The 27,897-nt window shown below is 61.7% G+C and overlaps 2 protein-coding genes across 5 annotated transcripts; one reads left to right on the top strand and one right to left on the bottom strand.

Annotated features, from left to right (window-relative positions):
- LTBP3 (latent transforming growth factor beta binding protein 3) lies at positions 1-16,886 on the top strand. 4 transcript variants are annotated; one of them, XM_044259666.1, is made up of 28 exons: positions 1-353; positions 3,193-3,522; positions 3,673-3,875; positions 4,054-4,159; positions 4,370-4,462; positions 4,592-4,714; positions 5,208-5,366; positions 5,452-5,637; positions 6,180-6,196; positions 6,271-6,343; positions 6,497-6,595; positions 8,190-8,315; positions 8,401-8,532; positions 8,676-8,804; positions 9,039-9,161; positions 9,418-9,540; positions 12,146-12,268; positions 12,497-12,616; positions 13,698-13,826; positions 14,101-14,268; positions 14,433-14,516; positions 14,836-14,964; positions 15,055-15,192; positions 15,289-15,429; positions 15,589-15,747; positions 15,830-15,910; positions 16,013-16,144; positions 16,257-16,886. In XM_044259666.1, the coding sequence occupies exons 1-28, from the start codon at positions 29-31 to the stop codon at positions 16,406-16,408; spliced, it is 3,903 nt and encodes a 1,300-aa protein (XP_044115601.1). In that variant the 5' UTR covers positions 1-28; the 3' UTR covers positions 16,409-16,886. The 4 variants fall into 4 exon arrangements, with proteins under 4 accessions (XP_044115601.1, XP_044115603.1, XP_044115604.1 ...); XM_044259668.1 differs by lacking the exon at positions 12,497-12,616; XM_044259669.1 differs by lacking the exon at positions 15,289-15,429.
- On the bottom strand, positions 16,755-27,897 carry SCYL1 (SCY1 like pseudokinase 1). The gene is made up of 18 exons (XM_044259670.1): positions 27,734-27,897; positions 27,246-27,386; positions 26,943-27,065; positions 26,637-26,863; positions 26,133-26,223; positions 25,901-26,056; positions 23,677-23,835; positions 22,683-22,790; positions 21,876-21,989; positions 19,996-20,151; positions 19,287-19,475; positions 19,092-19,167; positions 18,644-18,808; positions 18,256-18,398; positions 17,585-17,656; positions 17,287-17,499; positions 17,144-17,198; positions 16,755-17,023 (listed from the first exon to the last, which is right to left on the bottom strand). The coding sequence occupies exons 1-18, from the start codon at positions 27,842-27,844 to the stop codon at positions 16,899-16,901; spliced, it is 2,424 nt and encodes an 807-aa protein (XP_044115605.1). The 5' UTR covers positions 27,845-27,897; the 3' UTR covers positions 16,755-16,898.

Genomic DNA, 27,897 nt, shown 5'->3' with positions numbered 1-27,897 from the left:
GCGCGCCCCCCGGGTCCTGCGGCCCCGGATGCCCGGGCCCCGCGGGGCTGCTGGCGGCCTGGCCCCTGAGATGCGCGGGGCGGGGGCGGCGGGGCTGCTGGCGCTGCTGCTGCTGCTGCTGCCGCTGGGCCCGGGCGGCGGGGCCGAGGGGGGGCCGGCGGGCGAGCGGGGCGCCGGCGGGGGCGGGGCGCTGGCCCGCGAGCGCTTCAAGGTGGTCTTTGCGCCGGTGATCTGCAAGCGGACCTGTCTCAAGGGCCAGTGTCGGGACAGTTGTCAGCAGGGCTCCAACATGACGCTCATCGGAGAGAACGGCCACAGCACCGATACGCTCACGGGCTCCGGCTTCCGCGTGGGTGAGGGCCGGGGGCACGGGCCGGGGGAGCGGGAAGGCAGAAACCCCGACAAATAGGGGAGACAGGGCGGAGTAGGGTATATGACGCTGGGGGCCGGGGGAGTGCAGAAAGCTGAGCTCTGGGGGCCTGGGGCTCCTGGGGCTCCAGGGACACGAGGGGCTTGGGAGGCTGGAGTCCTGGGGCAGGCAGCAGCGGCAGGGCTACGTGGACCAGAACTTCACCGCTTTGCATTAGGGTTGAGGCCTCAGATGTGGGGTCCTGCTGGGGTCCTGCTGGGGTCCCGGATGACACAGGCCTCTGGGAAGTCTCTGGGTTCTGAGAGTCAGGTTCAGCACACAGGGGCTTTTGCAGGATGTCAGCTGGGGCCCGGAGGTCAAAGAGAAGGGGTAGATATTCCCCTAAGAAACAGATTTGCTGGAAGAAATAGGAAAAGTCCTTTCAAAATGTCTACAGCAGGGACTGCCAGGGGTAGACACCTGCATGCTCCAGGAGGAGCCAAGGCCAGGGCTGGGGGTGAAGAGGTTAGATATTGGCAAGTTCTGGGAGGGTGCTTAGGCCTAGAGAGGAGGCAGGCCTGGAGGCGGGGGCTGGTTTGGGTCCTCAGTCCCTCTTTATCCTGCTGTCCCTTCTTTGCCTTCCCCATAAGCTCTCAAGAGCTCTGCCTCAGAGTCTCCCCTCCCCAACAAGCCCTCATGACTCCCCAGTTCCACTTGGAGCCTACCCCTTCCCCAGCATCTCTCTTCAAAGGGCTAGGCCTGGAGTCCGGCTTGCCTCCCGCTAGGGCCCTGTGGGCCAGGCTGGGGGAGGTGTCCTGGCAGTAATTACCCTCCTGGACAGGGTAATTAGGCTGGGCCCAGGATGGCACCAGCAAGACGGCCCCTCTTACACATTCCTACTCACATACCAACTCACAGACCTGAGGAACCTCCCTGATGTGGTTCTTAGTTCTCATGAGATGTGTGTGTGTGTGTGTGTGTGTGTGTGCGCGTGCACATGCTTGTGTACATGCATGGGCTTTACAGTGACACTCTCTGATTAATTACATGTTTCTTTGTGTTGTCTTGGGTGCATGTCTCCAGTCATTATGGGAGTGTTTCTGTGAGCTTGTGTTGGTGCCAGAATGAATGTGTGTGTGTGTGTGTATGAGAGAGAGAGAGAGAAAGAAAATGACCATGCATGTGAGTGTATGTGGGCCCAGCCTCCCAGACCCCCTGGCCATCCTGCCCAGGCTGCTGTCTCCATCTGTGTTGCCCACATCCCCAGGCTCGGTGCCCAGGCCACAGTGGGCGGGTGTCATTGAGAGGTCACCCTCACCGCTATGGGTGACTCACTGGGAGGCAGGAAGGAGAGGATCCTGCCTCCCCCAGCCGGGGACACACCCCTCCTGCGCTGAGAGTCCTGGCAGGGTGAGCTGGCCTGGGGCACTCTTACCCAGGCCCTGGTGGCCATGGCTGTGGGTTGTCCCTCTGAGGCCCTGCAGGTGTCCAGAAGAGCATCATCCCCACCTTTCCCTTCTGGGAAGTGAGGGCAGCTGGGTGGGGGGAGGGGCAGGTAGGAGAGAGGCTGGGTCTGGTGTGTGAGCTCAGGGCCCCAAGGCTGGATGTGGGTTGTGAGTGCGTGTCACAGAAAGACATAGGTCCCAGCCTCTCAGTCACTCCTTCATTTATGCCCCCCGAACCTCCTCTGGGTCCCAGAACCGAGGCAGACACAGCCCCTCCAAATCACCCTTTACAGTGTGGGAGACAGACATAAATATAACAAGTCAAGTGTAAGGCGAGGAAAGGCTCCCTTCCTGGAGGAGAAGCTGAGGCTGGAAATATTTGAATGTGGAGAGGTGGAGGGACAAGGAAAGAGCAGCGGGGGATCGGCTTATAGAAGATTCATTCTGGGCCATGGAGAGCCTTAAATGTTTGGGCAGGGAAGCAAGCAGCAGGCAGGGGTGTGACATGCCAGGGCTTTGCCGGAGGCGGGTTTCTCTGGTGGTGCTGGGCTGTGGACAGGCAGGAAGCCAGCAAGGAGCATTGGTGGCAAGGCTCAAGGCATGGGAGGGGCAGAGGGCATGAGGACGAGGGGAGGTGGATTCATGAGACTGTACAGAGGCCGGAACTGGGTAGAGTGGGACCGGGAGAGATGGGACCTCTGAGGCTCAGTAGAATGATCTAGGCAGTCAGGGATTTCCCGGTGGTAGTCCAACGTACGAGGAGGAGTGGGGGAAGCATGAGGCACATCTCCCCAGGGTTGAGGTGCCCAAGGGCATCACTGATAGTGGTGAGGTGTGGGCCCAGGTTGGCCGGACAAAGGGAGATTGGGGGTGAGGGGAGAGCTCAGAGAGGGCTGAGGTCTGAATGGGAGGGAATTTGGAAGAGGCGAAAGTGCCAGATAGAGATCATATTCCCAGGAGAGTCTGGAGGGGAAAGCCAGAGGAGAAAACGGCTGTTCCGGCACCGTGATCACCATCATTATTCAATACTGCTTATTAAAGACCCTCCGTGGGCCAGGCACTGTGCTAACTATCTGTACAGGCATAACCTCATTCAATAGACACGACAAACATCCCTACAGACGGGAACACTGAGGCACAGGGAGGGGGAGCAAAGTGCTCAGCCACCAACCACCGCATGGCCTTTTAGCGAGGATTTTAAGTCCAGGACTTCAGACTCCAGAAGCCTACATGGGTAGAAGGATGTTGGAGGACCTAGAGATCAGCTTCTGCGGGTTCCAAAACCGAGCTTCCCAAGGGGGACAGAGTCAGTGGGTGGCAAGGAAGTTTGGAGGAGGGAAAGAGACAGGATGTGTGTGGGAGACTGGGCCTGGTCCCTGATGCACGTCCCCTCCTCAGTGGTGTGCCCTCTGCCCTGCATGAACGGTGGCCAGTGCTCCTCCCGAAACCAGTGCCTGTGTCCCCCGGACTTCACCGGTCGCTTCTGCCAGGTGCCCGCTGGAGGAGCTGGCGGGGGCACCGGCGGCTCAGGCCCTGGGCTGGGCCGGGCCGGGACCCTGTCCACAGGCGCGCTGTCGCCCCTGGCTCCAGAGAGCGAGTCTGTGGCCAGCAAGCACGCCATCTACGCGGTCCAGGTGATCGCGGATCCGCCCGGGCCCGGGGAGGGGCCCCCTGCCCAGCATGCAGCCTTCCTGGTGCCCCTCGGGCCGGGACAGATCTCAGCAGAAGGTACCGGACCACGAGGCAGACCCGGGGAGGCCGAAGTGGGCGGGCACTTGGGCGGTGGGACCTCGAGGAGCCCCGCCCACTCCCATCCCCCAACCTGCACGACTACCTGTGGTCGGGGGCAGCCCTGAAGCCACCCTGCCCCGCCCCCAGTGCAGGCCCCGCCCCCCGTGGTGAACGTGCGCGTCCACCATCCGCCCGAGGCATCGGTCCAAGTGCACCGCATCGAGGGGCCGAATGCCGAGGGCCCCGCCCCCTCGCAGCACCTGCTGCCGCACCCCAAGCCCCAGCACCCCCGGCCACCCACCCAGAAGCCCCTGGGCCGCTGCTTCCAGGACACACTGCCCAAGCAGCCCGTGAGTGAATCCACAGTCCAGCTGGACCGGCCCTTCGGTCTCAGGGTTGCCCTATCCCCATTCCAAGGGGGATTGTGCAAAACAGGGGTCCGTGGGCTGACAGGGGAGGAAAAGGCCCCAGGAGGAAGGCCAGGTGGGGCTGGGCGCTCTGTGATCCCCTCATCCCAACTTCCCCTAGTGCGGCAGCAATCCCCTCCCGGGCCTCACCAAGCAGGAAGACTGCTGCGGGAGCATCGGCACCGCCTGGGGCCAGAGCAAGTGCCATAAGTGCCCCCAGCTGCAGTGTGAGTGAGCTGCAGGGGTCCGTGCCACCGCAGGCTGGACCCACGCCCACCCCTTCCTCCCCTGCAGGGGTCAGACCCGCCAGGCCTGAGCCTCTCGCTGCCCACCAAATTCCCCTCAGCCTCCCGCTGTGCTCCCCCGATGTGCCCTCCTTTCCCTTCCCACAGGACCCCCCCAGTGTCCTCCCCTGCCACGCTGTCCTCTCTCTGCAGACACAGGGGTGCAAAAACCAGGACCTCTACGTGGGGAGGTGGGCGCTGACTGCCCCCAGGGCTACAAGAGACTCAACAGCACCCACTGCCAGGGTATGGCCCACCAGTAGAGTCTGAAGCCCCTTGTCACTGGGGGAGGCCCCAAGGTGGGTGAGGTTCTTGGAGAAGCTGGCTGTCACCTTGGGACCGCACACTAGAGGGTCACACTTCCGCTTACCGCAGACATCAACGAGTGCGCGATGCCAGGCATGTGTCGCCACGGGGACTGCCTCAACAACCCGGGCTCCTATCGCTGCGTCTGCCCACCTGGCCATAGCTTGGGCCCCTCCCGAACACAGTGCATAGGTGAGAACGAGGGGGGCTCAGGTCCCTGGGAGGTCACAAGGCACGGGCAGGAGAGGCAAGTCCCCAAGCAGCAAGGATCAGAGGTCAGAGTGGGGTCAAGGGTTGATTGCAGGAGGAGTAAGGCCCAGAGCTGATAGGATGAGGGATCAGTGGGGTCAGGAGTCACAGGAGCTGGTTGGAGGTTACACGGGGTCAAGGACTATATAGAGTGAGGGTCGTATGAGATCATGGGCTTGATGGGTAGGAGGGATGAAGTCTAGAGCAGCCAAGTCAGGGGTCAGTGGGGCCATTGGTCACAGAGATTTCAGGGGTCATGTGAGGTCAGAGAAACACAGGTTCACGGATCACATGAACTCAGGGTCGCCTGAGGTCAGAGGCCACCTGAGGATCAAGGGTTGTCTGAGCCCAAGAGGCCAGATCTGAAGAAGCTGGGAGGAGGGACACGGGCCGCGTTCAAGTGCAGATGCCCATGCCCACCCGTGGCCCCCTGCAGCGGACAAGCCAGAGGAGAAGAGCCTGTGTTTCCGCCTGGTGAGCCCTGAGCACCAGTGCCAGCACCCACTGGCCACGCGCCTCACCCGCCAGCTCTGCTGCTGCAGCGTGGGCAAGGCCTGGGGCGCAAGGTGCCAGCGCTGCCCCGCCGACGGCACCGGTGAGCTGCGGCGCATGGGGCTGAGGGGCTGTCCACGCGCCCGTCTGGGAAACACTCACTTCTCTGCCCCTTGCTCTGGCTGCAGCTGCCTTCAAGGAGATCTGTCCAGCCGGGAAGGGGTACCACATCCTCACTTCCCACCAGACGCTCACCATTCAGGGCGAAAGTGACTTTTCCCTTTTCCTGCACCCCGACGGGCCACCCAAGCCCCAGCAGCTCCCGGAGAGCCCCAGCCGGGCGCCACCACCTGAGGACACGGAGGAAGAAAGAGGTCTGGCCTGAGCCTTTCCGTTCCCTGACAGATGTGGGACGCCTACACCTGACCCCTTGACTCCCGATGCCCAGAGTCTAATCCTCAACTCCTAATCCTTGACCTAACCACAGACCCCCAGAATTGGCCATCTCATCCCTACCCAAGGTTGTAACCCCAGGATCTATCCCCTGATCAGCAGAATCTGACCATCGCTCTCCAGATCTGACCCTGGAACCCCTTTGATTTCCAGACTAGGGCATTGAACCAGCCCAAATGGTGTCCTTAGAGCTGGCCTTCTGACTCCCAACCCAAGGACTTGGACCCTAGCTATAATCCAAGGCCCTTGACCAACCATTGCACCCTATACCTGTTCCCCTGACCCGTGATGCACACACTCCCTGACCCCAGGATCTAACTCTTGACACTTGACCCAGAGACACGATCGTCGAACTCTCAGACCCTGACCACAAACCAACTGCCCGTCCCAGTCTTAATTCCTTCCCCCCGCTCCCCCGGCTTCCGCCAGCCCTGCACTAATGCCCCATCTTCTTCCCTTTTAGGGGTGAGCACGGCCTCAGTGAGTATGAAAGGCTGGGTGGGAGGGGCAGGGAAGCGAAGGCGACAGTGGGCTCATGCTGCTGTTACTCATAGCCACCGGTCGAGGAGCAGTCAGCAGCCCAGAGCCACCCGACTGCCACCACGTCTCCTGCCAGGCCCTACCCGGGTGAGCTACTCACTGCAGGGACCAGTCCTCAAGGGCTGTCCCCAGGGGTGGTGGACAGCCTGGCCATCAGGGGATTGTGAAGCCGGTGCGCCCGGAGGGGGGTGCCTTTCCCATCCCCCACACCCCCTGATGGGTGTACACTGCCGCCTACAGAGTTGATCTCCCGGCCCTCGCCACCCACTGTGCGCTGGTTCCTGCCAGACCTGCCGCCATCCCGCAGTGCGGTAGAGATCGCTCCTACTCAGGTCACAGGTAAGACCTGCCCTGGAGGCCACAACTGGGAGAAGCCACGTGCCTGGCTTCATCTTACTCCTCCCTTACCCATCCCCACCCAGTCGTTCCTGAGCATTAACACTTATCCTGGGCTTACTGGGTACCGGGCCCTGCACTGGGCCCTGGGGAAGCCATGGTGTGCAACAGAGACCCCATTCTGGGTATTGTGGAGCTCTGTCCAGTCTTAAGACACTTTATTCATTCATTCATTGATTCAACAAATATTTATTGAGCACCTACTATGGGCCAGGCACAGTTTAGGTGCTGGGGATACAGTAGCAAACTAAAGCCAGAAAATCTCTGTTCTTGCAGAGTCAACAAGCAACAGATTAGTGACTAAAAATCGAGTATGTCTCGTAAATGTCATACAAAAATTAATCAGAGAAGGAAAGAAGTCTGGTGGTTGTGATAATATGTAGCCTGGCAACGAAAGGTGGCTTCCTGGGCTGGGCTTTAGAGAGTGTTAGAAATGAACACGAAGTGGGGAAGGAAGGAGTGTGCAGGTTGGGAAAAGGGACACTCCAAGTGAAGCCCAGGCAAAGGGCACGAAATACTGGTGGAGGAGGGAAAACCACACGCGGACCAAGTGTTGTTGAACCCAGGCAGGCCAATGCACAGAGCCTTGTTAAAAGGCTTGGGTTTGATCCCAAAGGCTGTGGGAAGTGTCTGTGGGGTTTGGGGCATCATGATAATTGCTAGCTATGGCTGAGCAGTTGCCTTGTGCCAGGCACTGACTAGAGGGTTTTACATACTAAGTATCATTTCACCTTTTCAAACTGTGAAAGTGTGTGCGCTTAGCTTCATGGTTCAGCGGCTTGCCCCCCACCCCTTGTCACAACCTGGAGCCAGGTCCTAGTCCCAGTCTGTGTGGACTCCCTAAGCTGCAAGGGAGCCACCAGCCCGACTGAAATCTAGGAGGCTGGATGTGCTCTGGGGTTGAGGACCCAGGGGGAAGGTGGCCGTCCTGGAGGCTTGTCCAGGCTGGGACAATGCGAAGACAGCCCTGGGAGCTGTGGGAAGGTGGGGGAAGAGGCACCTGGGGAGGCTTCTGGGAGGGGGGTGTGTTAAGGAGTTCCAGGGAGAGATACTCTAGGAGAAAAGAACAGCCTGCCTGTTTAGGGTGGGGCGGAGCTCCAGATCAGGTCCGGGCTGCTGCTGGGGTGGGGGTGGGGGTGTTGGGGACCTAAAGGAGGGAGTGGTGGGAGGCAGGGAGTTCAAGACTGGTGACAAAGACAGTGGTGAAGGGGGTTCTAGGTCTGACCGCTTAGGCACAACCAGGAGGCAAGCAGATTCCCAGGAAATGAGTTCCTGCCTGCCTTGGGAGGGGGAGGAAATCAACCATTGTAGAATGGGGGGCCCTGAGGCAAGGGTGTTGGGGTCACTGGGCTAGAGGATAAGGGAGTGTCTACCAATGCAGGGTTTTAAATATTGAGGTGACTGGAGGGCGGTGTCTCAGAGCCCATTGGTAGGGGTATTGGGATAATGGAGGGGCGGGGGGAGGGGGAACGTGGCAGAAAGTAAGTGTTTCCTACTCAGCCCCCTCATCGACCATCACCCCCCCCACCGCCCCCAGAGACAGACGAGTGTCGCCTGAACCAGAACATCTGTGGCCACGGGGAGTGCGTCCCGGGCCCCTCGGACTACTCCTGCCATTGCAACCCGGGCTACCGGTCGCACCCGCAGCACCGCTACTGCGTGGGTGAGCGCGGGCGGGTGGGTGGCCCGGGGGCGGCCGTGGGTCCCAACGCCCCTGTGACGTCTCCCCGCCCGCGCGCCCTTCTCAGACGTGAACGAGTGCGAGGCGGAGCCGTGCGGCGCGGGGAGGGGCGTCTGCATGAACACCGGCGGCTCCTACAACTGCCACTGCAACCGCGGCTACCGCCTGCACGTCGGCGCCGGGGGGCGCTCGTGCGTGGGTGAGCGCGGCGCGGCGGCGCGGGAAGGGGGGATGGGGGGACGGGGTGGGGGATGGGGGGATGGGGGGTCTCCCCTCCGGCGCGCAGACTAACCGCCTCCGCCGCCCCCGGTACGCTCCTCGCGCTCCCCGCCTCCCGCTCAGACCTGAACGAGTGCGCCAAGCCCCACCTGTGCGGCGACGGCGGCTTCTGCCTCAACTTCCCCGGCCACTACAAGTGCAACTGCTACCCCGGCTACCGGCTCAAGGCCTCACGACCGCCCGTGTGCGAAGGTGGGGGAGGCCCCATCCAGGCCCCAGGGGTCCTCAGTTGTTCTCGACCTGGGCTAGGAGCAGGGCCCCCGGACCCTGGGCCTCCCCGAGGTTGGGCTTCGGGAGCCCCGAGGGCGGGTTCGGCTTGCGGATCTGTAACCGAAGGAGGCCCTGCTGAGGACACTGAACGCCTGGCCCGCCACGTTGTCCTCGAACGCATCTCCCTCCTTCTCCGCTCCCCCCCACCCCACGCAGACATCGACGAGTGCCGAGACCCTAGCTCCTGCCCGGACAGCAAATGCGAGAACAAACCCGGGAGCTTCAAGTGCATTGCCTGTCAGCCCGGCTACCGCAGCCAGGGGGGCGGGGCCTGCCGCGGTGAGAGCAGGGGTGGGGGGGCGGCGGCTGAGTCCCGGATGCGGGGCGGGAAGGGAAGGTTGGACCGCAAATGGGCGGGGGCCCATGCGGGAGCCGACCCGCGATTCGGGATCCGGTGAGGGCAGGGGTGGGGCTGACGGCTGTGAGAGGCGCCTGGCCGGTGGGGCCTCCCCTGTCCTGCGCCGAGGAGACCCCCACCCCGGTACCGCGCCGTGTGCTGTGGGGCGGCTACCGAGGCGAGCCTTCGCCGCTGCAGACGTGAACGAGTGTGCCGAGGGCAGCCCCTGCTCCCCCGGCTGGTGCGAGAACCTCCCAGGCTCCTTCCGCTGCACGTGCGCCCAGGGCTACGCACCCGCGCCCGATGGCCGCAGCTGCCAGGGTGAGCCCCAGCCCTCCTCCCTCCAACGCCCCCGCACCCACTCACGCGTGGAAGCTGGGGACCCGGCAACCCCGTCCGTCCCACGGGGGGCAGGAGGTAGCTGATCCACCCCTCAGTCACGGACCCATTCATACTCGTTTCTCGAGGAACCTGGCCGATAAAAGGCCACCAGAATTTCTATGTAGGAAGGGTCTTAGGGACCCAAGGCTTCTGGTTTCTTTGCTTCTACAAAGCACGTTACTTAAATTTAAGGTGCGGGGGGGGGGGGCATAAAAGACGGGGGAGGGGCGCTAGTAGCCCCGCTGCACTGTTTCTTATGCACCAAGAGGCGGGCTGGGATTCGACAAACTTAGGAACACACCGACCGGAGAGTGCAGGGCTGTGGGCCCAGCTGGAAGGTGGGTGCCAGGCCTGAATCATCTTAAAGGACCAGTAGGAATTAGCTCAGCAAAGAAAGGCAGCATCAGCAGACTCAGAAGTGCAAACCAGTTCGGAATGTGCTGCCAACTGTAAGGTGTAAGCAGAGGGCGAGGGGCAGGGCCCCACTCACCCACCCACCCCCTGCCCTGCCCAGGAGGTCTGGCTTTTAAGGGGAAGAGTGACAAGAGTCACCATTTGCTTTGGAAAGCTTCCTGCTGCTGAGTGTGGCGAGTAGCCGGAGGTCCCCTGGAGCCCCAGGGCACAGATGGTGATGGCAGTGATGGGAGTAGCGGCCCTGGGATGGTCTGGGGATGGTGTGGTAGTAGGGAAATGTTAAAGCACGTTCCCTGAGCTTATTCACTGGATGTCCGGGTGAGGGGGGGGGAAGCGAGGGACCCTCCAGCTTTCTGGCCTGGGTAACTGTGGTTGTGCTGTTCACTGGGACAGGGTTTCTGGGGTGGTGCAGATTGGAGAAGGAAGACCCCAAGTTTCATGCTGGACCAGTTGGGTGGCTGTCCCTGTGGGCCTCTAGGCTGGAGATGCTGGCAGAGGGTGGGCCGTACAGATTGGAAGCTTTGGGCCAGACACACACACACACGGGAACTGTGGACTGCAGGGGGCCGTGGAACCTTGGGGTGCACCTGCCCAGCCAAGGAGGGTGGGTCCAGCCAGGGGAGCCTCAGCAGAGCCTTGTGGGCAAAGCCACATCAGTGGAAGGTAGGGGAGCAGGAGTGGGAGATGGGCGGGGAGGGATGGAAGGAGGCTCAGGGAGTCCCAGCTGAGAAACCAGGGTAGAAGACGATGAGCCAAACGTAACTGAGAGGTCCTTGAAAAGTAAGAACTGAGTGGTGAGATAAGAAAGTCCCTGGTGACCTCGGTAGGGTGGCTATTGTGGTGTGAGGGGGCCAGGAGAGGCAGGCGGTGAGTGGGGAAGAGTGAGACCTGGGGCTCTGCCCGATGGGGTTTAGGGATGTAGGCTGAGGAGATGCCAGGAATGACAAGGGCAGCAGGGGGAGGAGCCACAGACAGAAGGGACATCTCTTGCCCTAACGGATGTAATGATTTTTGGGAGGGTAAAGATTACCCTTAATTTTCTCAATGAGCCATAAAGGGCCTGAGTCCAGTGGGGGACTTGTAATGACCGGTAGAGGGTTGGGACTGCCCAAGGGTGTGGGAGCTGCCTAGGGACTTTCCAGAAGTCCAGTCTGAGGAGGAGGGATAGGGTGGTGCCAGCTGAGGATCAGGCAGGGCCCGAGGCCAGAGGGAGTGGCTGTGACCCAGGGTGCTCAGCCTAGTGGGTGCCAGCACCCAGGATCTGGAGGCCAGGGGCAGGCATGGCCTCCCAGACCGGCGCAGAGGAAGGAGAGGGGTCATGGGCCCCCGGGAGAGAGGGTGGGCTGGGGGCCTCGAAAGCAGCAAAGGCAGTGGGAAAGCAACAGCATCTGAGATACCCACGGTGGGGCAGCTCCCAGGCCGTTGTCCTTTGAGTGGCTGCCACCAAAGTGAAGGTCACAGAAACTGATCCAGGGTGTAAGGTCAGAGGCTGGGCCTGGCTGACCATTTGGATGCTGAAAAGTCCTAGGGTGGGGAGCAAGATAGAGGAGGGGGGACTAGGGAGGTGAGTGCTGACAGCAGGAGAGAAGGGGGAGGCTGGCAGGGGGGCCCGGTGCACCTCAGAGGCAGAGTGGCTTGCAAGGGCTCTGACCTGTGGTCAAGAACCAGCTTCTGCCAGAAAGGACTGCAAAGAAGCATGCTCTCAGGGGAAGGCCAAGTTCAAGTTCCTTTACTGCAGCAAGCAGAAGACATTATTCTGCCAGAAGGACAAAGACAGGAGCTTATTTACGGGGGCAGAAAGGGAGCCATGGTAGATGGGGGAAAGGGGAGAGCAGCTGGGGCAAGGGAGATCAGGGCAGTATGGGAAGAGGGGATGGGGAGGGTGCCCTTGTTTGGTGAGGACGATGAAGGTTGAGGCTTGAGCTCTTTGGAATCGGCCATGGCCCAGGCTCCCTGGCAGCACCTGGCCCGCTCCCCAGAGCATGGTGTGCTGCACGGAGGGGGTGAGGGGCCTCTGCTTCCCTTAAGCATTATTGGCCTCAACTCCACGTCTTAGGCGCGAGTGGGAAAAGGGTAGCAGAGGCCTGAGACCATCCCACGCTGGCCCTCTGACACCCCTTGTGCCCCACAGATGTGGATGAGTGTGAGGCGGGGGATGTGTGTGACAACGGCATCTGCACCAACACACCAGGCTCCTTCCAGTGTCAGTGCCTCTCTGGCTACCATCTGTCAAGAGACCGGAGCCGATGCGAGGGTAAGCGGGGCAGAGGGCTGGGAGTTAGCCTGTTCCTCCCTACCCCAGGGCTGCCCCGGGCTGGGCTCCAAGCCAGGCACTCCCCTGTCCAGCATCCCCTCCAGATCCAACATCGGGTCTGGGGTGTGGGCCCGACCCGGGGCTCTGGGGGAAGCCTTCACAGCCTCGGGCTAGGCTTTCGGAGCTGGGTGAGCCCCTGAGGTTCCCCACCTCTCTGACCCTCTGCAGACATCGATGAGTGTGACTTCCCCGCAGCCTGCATTGGGGGTGACTGCATCAACACCAATGGCTCCTACCGATGTCTCTGTCCCCAGGGACATCGGCTGGTAGGCGGCAGGAAGTGCCAAGGTATGGGGGGATTGGCTGAGAGTCACCAAGCAGGGCTGGCAGGGAATGGCAGGAATCTAGACTCCCTGTCGATCTGTCTTTCCATCCATCCAACCATCCACATTCACTCCCCCTTCAACACCTTCACCTACAGTAGCAAAAGTAATGAAAGTAATTACAGGGTGCCTACTGGGTGCCCGCTCGCCATATGTGTGGTAGACAGCAATTTACTGAGAACCGGTTATCTGCCAGCTTCTGCACTATGTGCCAGGTAGGGAGCGACAACCCAGGGTCCCCACTAGGGGAGGCTGACATGTGAGTTGATTCCTACCACAGGGTGCCAGAAGAGGTCTGCATAAGTGATTAATTGGCTACAGAGAGAGGACTATTGAACTAGAACTTGGAGCAAAAAGATGGTTTCTTTTTTTTTTAATTTTTTTAAAAGATTTTTATTTATTTATTTGACAGAGATCACAAGTAACAAGCAGGCGGAGAGAGAGAAGGAAACAGGCTCCCTGGCGAGCAGAGACCCCGACATGGGGCTCGATCCCAGGACCCTGGGATCACGACCTGAGCTGAAGGCAGATGCTTAATCACTGAGCCACCCAGGCGCCCCTAAAGATGGTTCCCTAAGGCATAAATAAAGTCCCCATGCAGAGAGAAGCGGGCATGGTATTCCAGGCCTGAAGAACAGGGTGTGCAAAGCACAGAGATCTGGGAGGAGTCAGTTGTGTTTTTAGGGGAGAGTGCCGTGAACATAGATTTGGGGGTGCCAGTATTTAGAATAAAGGATGAAACTGAAATGTATCAGGAGGCCAAACCAAAAGTCCCCAGATGTGGGGCTAAGAGTTAGGACTCCATTTGTTGCTGGTGACAGCCGTGGCACCTAAAACCTGCCATGTGAATGGCAGAAGACAGTGAATGTGCTCACCTCTAGTCACACGCACAGACAGGCCCGAGTGGACATCGGGTTGTGTGCACTTTGAGATCAAAGTGGAAGTTTGGGTTCTGAGCTTGTGTGAGTCCCTGGAGGCACACCCCGCAGGGAAGGAGGGGCTAGTTTCCTTGGAGCAACTCTTCCTGCTTCTCTTGCTGGCCACAGACATAGATGAATGCAGCCAGGACCCTGGCCTGTGCCTTCCTCACGGGGCCTGTGAGAACCTGCAGGGCTCCTACGCTTGCATCTGTGATGAGGGCTTCACGCCCACCCAGGACCACCACGGCTGTGAGGGTGAGTGGCCTGGGTTCAGAGATGGGTGCTTGTCCCAGCCTCTGGAATCAGGGGAACAAGGAGAAATCCCTTTTGCCTGAGAGTCTGGGGATGGGGGTAGGGGGGCTGGACCTTGCAGGAGGGCCCTGAATGCCACTTTGAGGTTGGAACTTGGCTCTGACAGGGTGGCTGAGGGCAGCCAGGGAAGGTGAGGGAGCAGAGGAACGAGATTGGTGGGGAGCGTGGGTTGGCAGGATTGTTTGCAGGACCCTGAGCTTCCCTCCTCTCCCCTCAGAGGTGGAGCCGCCCCACCACAAGAAGGAGTGCTACCTTAACTTCGATGACACGGTGTTCTGTGACAGTGTACTGGCCACCAATGTCACCCAGCAGGAATGCTGCTGTTCGCTGGGAGCTGGCTGGGGAGACCACTGTGAGATCTATCCCTGCCCAGTCTACAGCTCAGGTCAGGAGTCTCAGTTTCTTCATTTTGGGGAATGTGCTGGGGGAGACGGCCCCTTCCTGGGTCGGTGGGAAATGCGGCGGAGAGCTCCGACCTGAGCCCAGCGGCTAGTGCGCGCGCGCTCAGTCGTGCCTCCTTTCTTCCCCACGGCCGCGCTCTCCCCGCAGCTGAGTTCCACAGTCTCTGCCCAGACGGGAAGGGCTACACCCAAGACAACAACATTGTCAACTACGGCATCCCAGCCCACCGTGGTAAGCCCCGACACGGCTCCGCCCACCGGGCAGCCCCGCCCCGCCCACCGAGGTTCGGACAGCCCCGACCCCGCCCGTGCCCGCTAGGTCTGTGGCGGGCCCTGGGGTAAGCCCCGCCCATATCTTCAGCGTCTGCCCTGCCCCTAGCACGCCCAAGTCCGGGTCTGGAAAATCCTCTCCCGCTGAGTTCGCTCGGCTCCCGAGGTGAGCCCCGCCCCCACTTCCCTGGCTGCGGGTCCGAGCCGCCCGGCAGGTAAAGACCAGGGGGCGGCCATGGCAGGTAAAGACCAGGGGGCGGCCGCGGCTTGTCGCTCCGCAGACATCGACGAGTGCATATTGTTTGGGGCGGAGATCTGCAAGGAGGGCAAGTGCGTGAATACGCAGCCGGGCTACGAGTGCTACTGCAAGCAAGGCTTCTACTACGACGGGAACCTCCTGGAGTGCGTGGGTGAGTGCGGGCGATCCCCGCGGCCGGGACACACACACAACCACCCTACTTCGGGCCATTTCCCTCCACTGGCGCTTTTCCTCCCCGCAGACGTGGACGAGTGCCTGGACGAGTCCAACTGCCGGAACGGAGTGTGTGAGAACACGCGCGGCGGCTACCGCTGTGCCTGCACGCCCCCCGCCGAGTACAGCCCAGCGCAGCGCCAGTGTCTGAGCCCAGAGGAGATGGGTGAGGCCCGGGCCTGCTGGCTGGGGAAACAGGAGGGGAGCGGGGACCGGGCCGAGCCGTGACCGCCACGCCCGCACATGCCCTCACTACCCGTAGACGTAGACGAGTGCCAGGACCCGGCAGCCTGCCGCCCTGGTCGCTGCGTCAACCTGCCGGGCTCCTACCGCTGCGAGTGCCGCCCGCCCTGGGTGCCCGGGCCCTCCGGCCGCGATTGCCAGCTCCCGGAGAGCCCAGCCGGTGAGGGCGAGAGTTGTCCTGGGCCAGTCCGAGGGCCCGGTCCGCTGTGTGGAGCCCCGGGGTCGCGGCCCCTGCGAGGGTGGGTGGGAACGGGGGGGGGGCGATTGCCCCCCACCCCCGCTTTGGGGCGCCTAGCTGATGCCGGGTCTCCCTCCGCAGAGCGTGCCCCAGAGCGGCGGGACGTGTGCTGGGCCCAGCGTGGAGAAGACGGCATGTGCGCGGGGCCCCTAGCCGGGCCAACCCTCACCTTCGACGACTGCTGCTGTCGCCAGGGCCGCGGCTGGGGAGCGCAGTGCCGCCCCTGCCCACCGCGCTCCGGTGAGCCAAACCGGCCACCCCCTGAGCGGTTGGGGCTGGACCTGGGTGCATCCATGTCGCTGACCGCCCCTGTCCCTCCCAGGGTCCCAGTGCCCGACGTCGCAGAGTGAGAGCAATTCTTTCTGGGACGCAAGTCCCCTGCTGCTGGGGAAGCCCCCTCGAGGTGAGTATAGCAGGAAGGCAAGGCGTGGTGTCGCCGGGGTTCCAGTCCGGCTGCAGGTGGTGGAAGTGGAGGTTAATGTCAACATTCTCCCGGCCTGCGCAGAGGAGGACAGCTCAGAGGAGGATTCGGACGAGTGCCGCTGCGTGAGTGGCCGCTGCGTGCCCCGGCCCGGTGGCGCCGTGTGCGAGTGTCCTGGAGGCTTCCAGCTCGATGCCTCTCGCGCACGCTGTGTGGGTGAGCCAGGGGCGGGGTGGGGGCGCGGCCAGGCCAGAGGGAGGTGTGCAAGCTAAGGGGGCTTCGTACTCTGGCGTCCCGGTGAAGATGCACCTGTCGCCCCCACCCCCAGACATCGACGAGTGCCGGGAGCTGAACCAGCGCGGGCTGCTGTGCAAGAGCGAGCGCTGCGTGAACACAAGCGGCTCCTTCCGCTGCGTCTGCAAAGCTGGCTTCGCGCGCAGCCGCCCGCACGGGGCCTGCGTGCCCCAGCGCCGTCGCTGACGCGGAGCCCCGACCTCGGCCATCAGCGTGGGGTTTCCGCCTGAGCCTCTGGGCGAGCTCAGCCTCTGCTGCCTGCCCCAACTCGGGGCTCGGACCCAGGAACTCTCCAGGGCCCTCGGACCCCTCCCTGCACCCAGCAGCGCCGCCCAGTTTACAGGAAGAGACTGGGTCTCTGGCACTGGCGGCCTTCCTCCCAAAGGGCATTTCCTGGCAACCGATAAATCAGATCGTGCCTCTTTACTCTTGGTTTTCCAAGCAAATTGATGTTCATGTCTGTGGTGGGCGTGGACTCCACAGGGCTGCGCCAGACCCGAGCCTCCTGGGAGGGGCTACACTGAGCCCAGCACCGGGGTGTGAAATAGAATTTATTGTGGCTCTGATTATGTACACGTGAGATGTGCCTGGCCAGACTGGCCGGGCTGCATGGTTTGTACAATAAATACATCCGCGGGGCCCGCTCTCCGCGGCTACAAGCGCCCGCACCTGCAGTTCAGTCCAGCTTCCGGGTGCCCAGCTTCATGGGGCCTTTGGCTGCCTTCTTCTCCGCGCGTTTGGCCTCCATCTCCCGCCTACGCTCCTCACGCTTCTTCCGGGCCAGCTCGGCCTTCCCTTGCCCTGGGAGCAGGAGGAGGTGGGCTGAGGGCTTCAGGAGCACAGGGGGCTCAGCTGCCCAGCCTGCACCTGCCCCAAAGTCAATAGCCCTAGTCCACCAGCTGTCCCAGGGGAAGCACTTACGGCTCTCTGTCTCCAGACCCTCCCAGTTGTCATCGCCCCACGAATCAGGTCTCAGCTGAAACGAAAGCGTGGCGGGAGTGGGCATGGACTCCCAGCGGAGGTTGACCCCAGTCTGTACCCTCCCCCAGATGGGTGCCACGTACCTGCGCACCAGTCTCCCGTCGTGCCGACAGGGCAGCAAAGGGATCACCTTTGTCGCTGGGCTCCGGGCCACCCCAGTTATATTCACTGGCCAGCCGTGTGCCCTCAGGGGGCGGCTCTGGGGGACTTGGGTCCTGCCAGCCCTGCTCCCATGAGCCTTCCGCGTCCCAGCTGCTCCAGTCTGACTCGGGGGATTTGACATCCAGGCTGCTGGTCTGCAGAAGGTGGGGGGGTCGTGCCCGATGGGGTGGGGGGAGCTGGCCCCACCCCACAGAAACACCCGTGTCCCACTCTGCTTACCTGCCCAGCACGGCTAGCCTGGCCCCCAGTACTCCAGTCTTCCTGCTGGACCAACACCGATTCGGCCTCCTGCTGCAGTGTGGGAAGGAGAGGACGGCCATAGACACGCCAGCCCGCACCCGAAGGGCCAGGAAGCCTGCTAGCCCCTTCCCAGCCATGGGCTCTACCCTTTCTTCTTTTGCATTCCATCTCATTTGCTCCTCAAGCCTTGTTTCCCATCCAGAGGGCACGTGCCATCACTCTGAGGCTGGGGAGTAAGGTCGAGCTGGTCCACACCCCTCCCCACAGCCCCAGGCCAGACGCTGCTGGCAGCAGGTGGAGAAATCGGGCCCAGAGGCCTGCCCCATTCCCTTCAGCGTAGCCTCACTCCATCCTCAGCAACCCCCTCTCCATGGGCCTGGGAATGGCCGCTCCTCGCTGAACCAGTGGAGCCAGTGGGCAAAGGACGGGGACCAGAGAGAGTGAGGAAGACCAAGGGGCTGCCCCCCCAAACCGCCCGCCTGGACTCCCATTCCCAGCCCTGCTTCCCGGAGCCCTTGGAGCTGAGTGGGTGTCCACTGCCATCTCTTACCCACCAGAGCTACTCCAGGGCGCCGTGCAGATGCGGACAGGCGGGACTCCGGCCAAGGCCACCCGGGAGTCGCCTAGGGAGACCCCTGAGCCCCACTCACCTCCAAGCTGCCCCAGTCTTCCTCGTCCCATCTGTCGGCAGCACCGCTGTCCTCGGCCGGGTCTGTGCCCTCCTCCTGCGTCTCCCAGGCGCCCGGGGTTGCGGGCGCGGCAGGGACGAGGGTGGGGGCCGGGGCAGGAAGTCCTGAGGAGCAGAGGCTCACTGAGCTCCCATACACTGGGACCCAGAAAGGTTTCAAGACAGGGAGAGGTTGGTGGGGGGTGGGGGGTGGGGGGAGGTGCAGGGAGGGAAGGCTCATGAGGGGACTAGACTCTGCCCTGTCCCCGCATCCCCACCGCCACGCCAGGGGAAGCCAGACAGAATAGCTCCTGGGTGCCGGCACCCCTGAGCCCTCTGAATCACCGACGCGGCCACTTTGGGACACTCACCCTCGGGCGTGGGTCTCTGGGGGACGTTGGTCTCAGCCGGGGCGGCTGCTGGGTGTGCACGGATCAGCTTGGAGGTGAGCGAGGAGACCCCTGTCACAGCCCAGCCTGCCCAGCTGGCTGCCGCCCCTCCCATGCCGGGGCTGGATGCTGCGTGGACATCCTTCTCTGGGCAGTGACAGAAGGCAGAGACAGGGACAGTCACCCCAGGCTCTCTATGGGGAAGGTGACAGGAAGGCAGGAACTAACATGGAGCAACTTGTAGTGGCCCCCCCTTCTCCAGGCCTGTGCTCTCCCGTGGGCGGGATGGGGGTGGCGGGGAGCCGTGGTGTCGGGTCTGCTCCCTGCGGTTCTAACTTCCAGATGCTCCAGTGAGGGGCAAGGGCGCCATGAAAGGTGACGGTCAAAGATGTGGTGGGAGGGAAAGAGAACATGAGTGTGGGCCACTCACCCGCTTCAGCCAGCTGGGTGGGGTCCTCGGACACAGACTCCAGTTTGGACAGGAAGCTTCGAATGGCCTTGAAGGCCTGTGGGGGAGGAAGGGGCAGAGCTGGGGCCTCCAGGGTTCCTGCGAGCCCACGGGGCCAGCCAGGGCCCAGCTAATCCCCGGAGCCCCAGCTCGAGCCCAGGCCCAGCTGTGCCTCACCTGGTCTCGCACAGATTTCTCGGGATCCACAGTGAGGCCGCAGAGCACAGGCAGGATCTTGTGGGCACAGTCGTTCATCGAGTAGAGGTTGTGGGTGGCCGCAAAGCCCAGGACGCCCGCCACCCGGGAAGGTGCGAATGGGTCCTTAGTGGCCCGGCTGAAGGCAGAGGTGAGGACCCTGTGCCTGGTCTGGGGAGGGCCGGGGGGAGAACACTCCTGAGTGCAGGGTCCATACTGGGACCCAGGACTGCCAGACCTGCTTCCCAGAGCAGAGCCATCCACGGATGCTCCCACCCCCAAGTCAGAAAAACGTGAGCTGATCACCGACAAATGGGGAGACTTTTTACTGAAAACTCTATCTTGGCTTCTCCTCCCAGATGGGTGGGTTCCTGTTGCCTCAGGACAGCGGGGGCTAGAGCAGCAGCAGCCTTGGGGCTGGGGCCTGTGCCTCTCTCCCGACCTATGCACTGACATCATTCATTCATTCATTCACTCATTCATTCCTGCTATGTGTCTGCATTTGCAAACCCTGGCGAGGGGCTGCCCATGGCCTCGGGGCCAAGCAAGCCGGAGTTCCGCTCCCAGATCCAGCACCATCGGCTCACCAACGCTGGGGCTAGGAGCATGACCATACAAGGAGGCCTGGCCCCGGAGGACGCCAGGCCCCAAGGCAGCGACAGAAGCCCCAGGCGGCAGGCTGGGCACTCACACTGGCACTGAGGTAGGAGCCGATCTTGCCCAGGCAGACGGTGGTGTTGCAGCGAATGGGGCCCTGCTCGTCCTTGGCCTGCAGCCGCGCGAAGTGCTTCATCAGCTCCACGTTGAGGTTGGCCTCGTTCAGCTTCGGGGCCAAGAGCAGCATGGACTGCGGGGGTCAGGGAGGGGTGGAAATTGGGGGCCACAGCCAGCAAAGCGCCACGGGGAGGAGTGGCCTCCTGGGAGGGTGTGGAGGCCGACAGGGACACTGGGCTCCGACAGGACCGGCCGAGGCCCTCCCAAACCTGCCTCGCCAGCAGGTCCTGGCCCCTACCCGGAACGCTGACAACCGGAACACTCTTCTGTCCCCTTCACCCCACAACCTCTGAGGTTTGCTCACACTCCTGTCTCTCGTCTTTCTCCTTCTGCTCTCTCTTGCGTGCGTTCGACTCAGCTGTCCACAGAAATACCTCCACCACACTCTACTAATTGGCTGGAGGGGAGATCACCAGGGACCTCTGTGTTGCTAAGTCCAACGGCCAATTCTCCATCAAACCAAACCCGACCCCTCAGCGCTGTGACATCCCCAAGCTCTCCCTCCTAGAGACTTCCATCTCTGGTCCTCCAGGCCCCCACCCTCTCCTGGTTCTCCTCAGACCTCACTGACCACTCCTTCTCGGTCTCCTGTGCCCGAGAGCTCACTGTTCAGAGCCCCAGGGCGGCTCCCCAGGCCCTAGGTGACCCTAGGTGACCTTACCCCTTCGTGGCTTTGAATGCCCTGAGTAGTGGACAATGCCCAGGTGCGCACCTCCGGCTCAGGCTTCTTCCTTAAACTATACACATGTATAACCAGCGGCCGAACAGACACCTGCACCTGCCTAACAGACGTGGCCAAGAGCAGACCGACCTCTTCCCGCAAAACTGCCGCTCCCAGTCTTTTTGGTAAACGGCAACTTAACCTTCCAGCTGCCCAGGCCAGAAACCTCGGAGCCATACTTGGCTTCACAGCCACCCACGGGCACATACCGTCTGCCCGCCCCCTTTGGAATGTGGCGCCTTCTGTCCACCCGCTACTGCTTTTCAGATCTGAGCCCCCATGACCTCTCAGACGCCACCTCTCTGCCCCTGCAGCCACGACAACCCTCCTGCTGCTATCCTCCATTCCAGGCACGCGCTGGCCTCCAGATCTCTGGGCACAGTCCCTCTGCACAGAGCACGCTTCCTCGCCATCTCCCCGCAGCCCGACCCTTTGCCTCCTTTCCTTTAGTGACAACTCCCTAGCAAAGGCTTCCCTGACTGCTGTTCTCAAAACTGCAAACCTTTCTCTTCACACTCTGTGACTTTCCAACACAGTTTTTCTTTTCTTTTTTTTCTTTAAGTTTGTATTTATTTTAGAAAGAGAGCAGTCATGCGTGCACTTGAGCAGGAGGAAGAATAGAGGGAGAGGGAGAAGCAGACGCCATGCTGAGCGCAGAGACCCGCTCAGGGCTCGATCCCAGGACCCTGAGATCATGACCTGAGCTGAGATCAGGAGTCAGTCAACCTACTGAGCCACCCAGGCTCCCCCTAACATATCTTTTCTAATTCTGTTTCCTGTCTGGCAAGCCCACTCTCCATCACCTCAAAAAGCAGCTCCATGAGACAGACCCTGCATCCAAGCACGGGCCACAAGGTTGGGCACTGAGAGAGCCTCAGCCAGTGTCTACTGCACGGAGGATACAGGCCATGCCCATGCTGCCCTCCCACCAGCTACTGAGCTGCACCCGGGGCCTGGGCCTATATGCAGGATGGTGCCTGCCCCTCCCCTAACCTTCTTAGACGCAAAGGCCCAAACCAAGACCTCTGTCCTCGTGTGAGCCCCCTCCGAGCCTCGGAAAACCAGGGCACACTTACCTTGACTGTCTGCTCTCGGATGGCAGGGTTGGTGTCCAAGAAGCCGTGTACGACGTGGGGAAAGATCTGCGTGTTGACTGTTGGCTCATCCAGGTACTGAATAAACTGTTCCATCTGTGGCCCAGTGTTGGTGGGGGGGGGGTTGGTGAGAACATAGTCAGCCCCTCCTTGCCTGACCACAGCCACCGGCCCATTTTGTGGCTTGGTTATTTCCCCTACACAGGCACTGATCAGCCAGGTGAGTCTCCTGAACCCTCTACCTCACAGCTGGCCTTTCTCTGGCCTTAGGACCGCATGCAGTGATGAGAGGCTAGGACGGTGCTGGGAAGAACCAAGGACTGGGAGCGGGAGGGTCCGGCCTGTGGCCCTGCACCACGCCCCTTCTTAGAGCCTCCACTGCCTCTTCTGTAAAAGGGATTATCGCCCCCATCCGGAGAGTGGCTCAGGGAGGGCTGGCCATGATCCCAGAGATCATGTCTGATGCTCCCGACTGCCTTGGGGTTGGCAGGAGAGACACTATCCCCACTCTAAATGGCTCAGGTGACCAAGCCAAGAGATTGGGTTGCAGTGGGAAGGCCGGCAGTCTGGGAGGGCTGTGCCTTCTCGAAGCTGCGGATGAGCCCCGTGATGGTCTCGATTTCCTAAGAGCCTAGGATTACCAGCCCTAGTGTGTGTTTGGGGAAAAGTTTCCAGGGTTCCACCTCCTGCCACCGGCCTGGGACTGGAGGTGAGGCAGGGGGTCTCCCCAACAGCAAAGGTGGGGTCTGGGTTGGGTAGAGGGGGACAGGGTCTAACCACAGCCCCCACCTGCTGTAGGAGGCGGATGCGCATGGCTCGGTCAGTGGATGAGAACATCTTGACCACAACAGGGATGATCTTCTGCTGGTACTCCTCCGCGTTGAGAAACTTGCCCACCTTCGGGAAAGAGCAGGAGATGGGGCTCAGCTGCCTCCGTGGAAGTGGGGTGACCTTACTGGGCTCATTCATTTTCCTTGGGTTCCCTGCTTATTTCCCAGGAAGGGGATGGGGTGATGTGGGAGTAGGAGGGCCCTTCCCCAGCGGCCCTTCTGCCCGTCCTCTCTGGCAGCCCTGCCCGTAACCCCTTTTTGGGTCAAGGCAGCCTCTCAGGAGGCCGATGAAAGGTCTGTGCCCCTCCGGACAATCAGGCCCCAGTACACTACATGGACACACGTGCACACAGAATTCTAACTCTAATTCTATCACTTCTGGAGATTGCCAGCCATATGGGATTTGCTTGCTGTCTTCCCCCTTCGTGGAAAAGTGGACAGAGTGGGGAACGGCAGGTGTCCAGGTAAGGGCAGGCGGGGGTCTGGGGAAGGCGGAGAGGATCCACCCGCTAGTTGCCAAAAGAACAGGGTGCCAAGAGGTCAGGAGGGAGGATACAAAGTGGGGTGGTGAGCCGGCGATCTCCTGGGCCCTGGAAACCGGGTGCACAAGTCAGACCAAGGCCGCTGTCTTGGGGAAACGGAAAAAGGTCTATAGGCTCTGAGTAAGGGGTCTGCGGGAGAAGAATTTAGAGGCACAGGGTTTCCTCCCCCCAAGGACGAGAAGTCCCTGCAGCCTCCCGGACGGCCGATCAGGTGGCCCTGGAGAGCTGAACCGAGGGGCTCTCGGCGGTGAGCTCCTCAAGCACGCGGGCGGCTGTGTGTGTGTATGAGTGTGTGTATGAATGGGAGTGTGGGTTTGCCCTAACCAGTCCGTCCCTCCCCCCAGAGCCCTCTCTTTTGCCACTCAGACACCCCCCCCCAGCCAGGGTCTGGGCCCCACCGCCCCCACCCACCTTGAAGAGGGGTGTGAGGACGACCGCTCCTGCACTGCCGAACTCGAAGGCGGTCAGCAGCTGGGGCAGCACCTTGTGCCGGCAGAAGTCCTCGGGGAACGAGTCTAGGCTCTTGCTCAGCTCTTGGAAGAACTTTTGCTTCTCAGCTGGCTCTTTGATCTGGGGGAACAAGGACAGGATACAGGTAGGACATCAGCCTAGTCACGCCATTCCTCAGCTACGGGCAAGGACAGGGGGTCGTCCCCCAACCCTGCCTGAAAGACAACTGAAGCGCGTGGCTGCGGGAGCCCAGCGGGGCTGCCTTCAAATCCCGCGTGACCTTGGGTGAGTCCTCCATCTGTGAGACGCGCTAACAACTACACCACCTCACAAAGCTGTCGTGCGCGGGAAACCTGTCGGCTCGCGGCCTGACACACCACCGTCATTGCCATCACCCATGGACCTGCTGCTGGGAAAGCAGCCGCTGGGGACCGCAGGCCATTTGTCGGCCTTGCCTCTCCTCCTCACCATAACCCAAGGTGTGAGGACCATTAACCCCTGCACACAGAGGAGGACACGAAGGCTCAGACAGAGGAGGGGGCTTAGCCCATCGCCCGGGCCCCAGCTGGGCGGGCGTTCCTGGCAAGCTGTGGGGAAGGCAGGGATCGGGTACAGCTGACTCCCAGACCTGGTCCCCCCACTGAAGCAGGACAGACCAGGCTGCCAGCTCAATGATCCCGCCAACCTCCCTCTAAGGCCATCATCTGCACAATTCACATTCCCTGAGGACAGACTACAGGCCAGCCAGAGTTATATACTGAAACCTTTATGCAGCTTAAATCATCCCCCCGCAACTTTATGAGACAGGTGCTAACATAATCCGCATTTACTCCACCAAGGAAGCTGATGCTCAGAGAGGGCAAGGAATTGGCCCAAAGCCACACAGCTAAAAAGCAGTCAGGGGAAAGTGTGTGTCAGGGGTCTGGTCCCTCCGCGGTGCTGCCCCCAAGGAAGAGGTGCTCACCCCCTCAAATACAGACAAGGAGGCTGAGGTTCAAGGTCACCAGCCAGGAGTGATGGGGCAGGGAGTATGACATAGTCCAGGCTGCTTCCAAAGTTCCTGTGCTCACTACTGTAACCTCGTTTCCCAAGCTGCTGCCTGGCCCGGAAGAGCTGACCTCTGGCTGGGGATGAGGAGGACCTGGCTGGCGCCGGAGCAACTCAGGTGAGCGCGGGAGGCAGGCTTCGTGCTCTGACAGCGCTCCTGGGGCACCGGGGCCCAGAGGAAGACTCAACCACACTCCAGGCTGCCTAGCTGGGCTCTCTCCCCTAGTCTGCCCAGTGACAGGAAGAGGGGCCTCTAGGCGCTGCCCTCCCACAGTCTCCTGGGACTGGCCAGAAACAGCCATCGCCTGTGGAGCACATTTTAAGCAGGGCAGCCTGGCCCAGTCAGCCCCGTGAGGAGAGGAGAATGTCCCATAACAAAGTTCCTGCTGCCCCCAAATGGCCCAGGAGGCACAGGGCTCAGTGTTTCCAGCGCTTCTGCCTCAAGACACAGCCCCGGTTCCCCATGCTCGGAAGAGTCCTCGGCCCCTGCTCCATCAAGGTCTGTGCCAATGTCTGTCACTCCTCCCCAACTCCAGATTCTCAGTCACCTTTCTGTGTGCCCCCGTCACAGCCAGGTCAGAGAAGGTATCCAGGCCGAGCCTTTCTCCTTCATTCCCTGCAACAACCTATGAGCCCGCAGAGACTACTATTGCCCCCATTATACAGATATGGAAACTGAGGTTCAAGGAGATTAAGCCAAGAATCCCTTCCTCACACTTTTCCATTTGCTGTTCCCCCTGCCTGGAACATTCTTCCCCAGTCACCATCCCCGTGTCTCCCAGTCTTCGGGTCTCAGCTCAGATGTCAGCCCTGAGAGAGGCCTTCCCCGAGCACCCTGACCCACTATTTCCCTTCCTGGTATTTACCACTGTCCGGGGGAGTACACATTTCCTTTTATGTATTTTCTGTCGCTCTCCGCCAGTGAGAGTCCCCTGAAGTAGGGACTGTCATTAGTAGCCAGACAAGTCACACAGCAAGAGTTGGAGCCAGGACTCAGGCCCAGAGAGCCTGGCTCCATAATCCCTCCTTGTCTCCCAGGGTCTAATTCCACTTTGTGGAAAGTGGGGAGGGTGGGCCGGGGTGAAGAACACAGGAACAAACCTGGGGAGGGGGGCCAGGGGGACTGGGGGGGGCTCACCTGGATCTCTTCCAAGAAGAGGTTGGTCTCCACAAAGCGGTTGTTCATGAAGCCCCCCGGCGCCCGGCAGTTCTGCAGGAAGCGGGCTGGATTGGGACGCACCTTGGGGTTGGCGCCGACTAGCTCGCAGTAATGGGGCACCAGCGATTTGGGGATCTATGGGAGAAGGGTCAGTGTCAGGGCAGGGCTGGCCAGCCGGCAGACAGGAGCTGGGACTCGGTCAGACACTCACCTTCCCAGGATTGCGCAGGGCAGCCGCCCGAGGTAGGGACCCATTGAAGACTTCCCAGATGAGGCAGCCCAAGCGCCACATGTCAGCTGACCTGAAGCAGGGCAGTGACCAGAGCTGCTCAAGGCCCTGCCACCTGCTAGCACAGGCCTCCTACCTGCCTTGGGCACCAGACCCTCACTGCATGGCAGACGCTGAGCTATGTCCCTCAGCTGACCCTCCCATCAGGAAGGGAGAACCCTGAGAAGCAGGGTGCAGGTTCATTAGTCCCATTGGACAGATAAAGAAAGTGAGGCTCAGGAAAGCAAGTGACACACCTTTCAACCTCAGAACCACCAAAACACACTCAAAGCCTGTGTTTAAACTGCCCTACCTCCCGGAGGACCCCAGTTCCCTCCCCAGCTGGGCAGCAGGGGACGGGGGGCGTGCCAGCTAGCTGAGGGGTCCCGAGGCTGCACGAGCTTCCAGAATAGGGCAGGCTGGGACACGCCGGGGCCAGTCACCCACCATTTCTCTCTGAGTGCTCTGCCACTGCCATCAGCCAACTCCGGGGGGTCATACTGCTCAAGTTCGGGGACCCCCTTGCGGGGGGGCCCCCCACCATTGCCCTGGGACGAGTACATGTAGTCCAGGCCCCCCAGCTTCCACTCGCCGGCGCGGTCCACGAACACAGCGGCCATGCAGACGTTGTTGTGGATGAGGCTGCAGTCATTGACCAGGAAGCTGAGGGCTTTCTGGGGGCAGAAGGAGCGATCACACCCCCGCAACCCGAGGCCCCCACCCCGCTCTCATCACCACTGCCCCCCACCTCACCACAATCTGGTGTAGCCCCCAGGAGAGCTCCAGCTCCTTCAGGCCACCGGCCTCGGCTCGCTCCTTGAGGTACATTTTCAGTGGGGTCACTGCCTCTGTCACTACATGGAGGCATTTGTCTGTCTGAAGGGGGGACACGGCAGGAGAGGAAGGGGAGATGAGAGGCCCAGGGAGACAGGTGGAGGAGGGGAATCAAATGTGGGGGTGCCCAGGCAGAAGGGGTGGAAACTGAGGGGCAGAAGACACGACGGGGAGACTGGGAGAAAGCGGGGGCGGAGATGGGGCAGCCTGGGAGGCAGGTACCTCCAGCCCATCGATGTAGGCCAGAATGTTGGGGTGCCGGAGAGTTTTGAGGCGCTTGAAGGCAGCTTTGGCCACCTGGGTCTGCTCGTCCGCACCGGGCTTCACATCGTACACGAAGATGGACACAGGGCTGCCTGTGGCCTGAGGGGAGGGCAGAGGGACCTGAGGGATGTGGGCCGGGCCCCAGCGACCACTCCAGCTCCGAGAGGGTCGCAGAGCTGCTCAGTGCGGGGAGGAAAGGGTCACCGCCGGCCTCTCCCCAGGTCAGCCCTCGGACACGGAGCCGGGCCCACGTGACCCCGGTTCCGTCCGCCTGTCGTCCCTCGGTCCTTCCGCCCGCCACGTCGGCACTGCCCGGCCCCCTCCCCCGGCCCGTCGCCCCGGAGGCTCCGCAGCCACGTCAGGCGGGGCGCGACGCGGCGGGGCCGGCGGCGCTGACTAGGCGAGGCCGAGGTCGGCCGCGGCCTGTGGAGCGGGGCGGCGCTCACCTTCTTGCGGCCGCGGTGCAGGACCCAGGGCCCGGGCGGGCCGCCCTCGGGAGGGTCCGGGCTGAGCTCGAACGGGAAGTCCCGGACCGGGTCCCGGGCAAAGAACCACATTGTCCCCACCGCCGCCGCAGGCTGGGGACGCCTCTCCTCCGAATCCTCCGGCC

Source organism: Neovison vison, chromosome 7 (assembly GCF_020171115.1).
Source record: "Neovison vison isolate M4711 chromosome 7, ASM_NN_V1, whole genome shotgun sequence".
Lineage (NCBI taxonomy): Eukaryota > Metazoa > Chordata > Mammalia > Carnivora > Mustelidae > Neogale > Neogale vison.
This window is presented reverse-complemented; position numbering and strand designations above follow the sequence as displayed.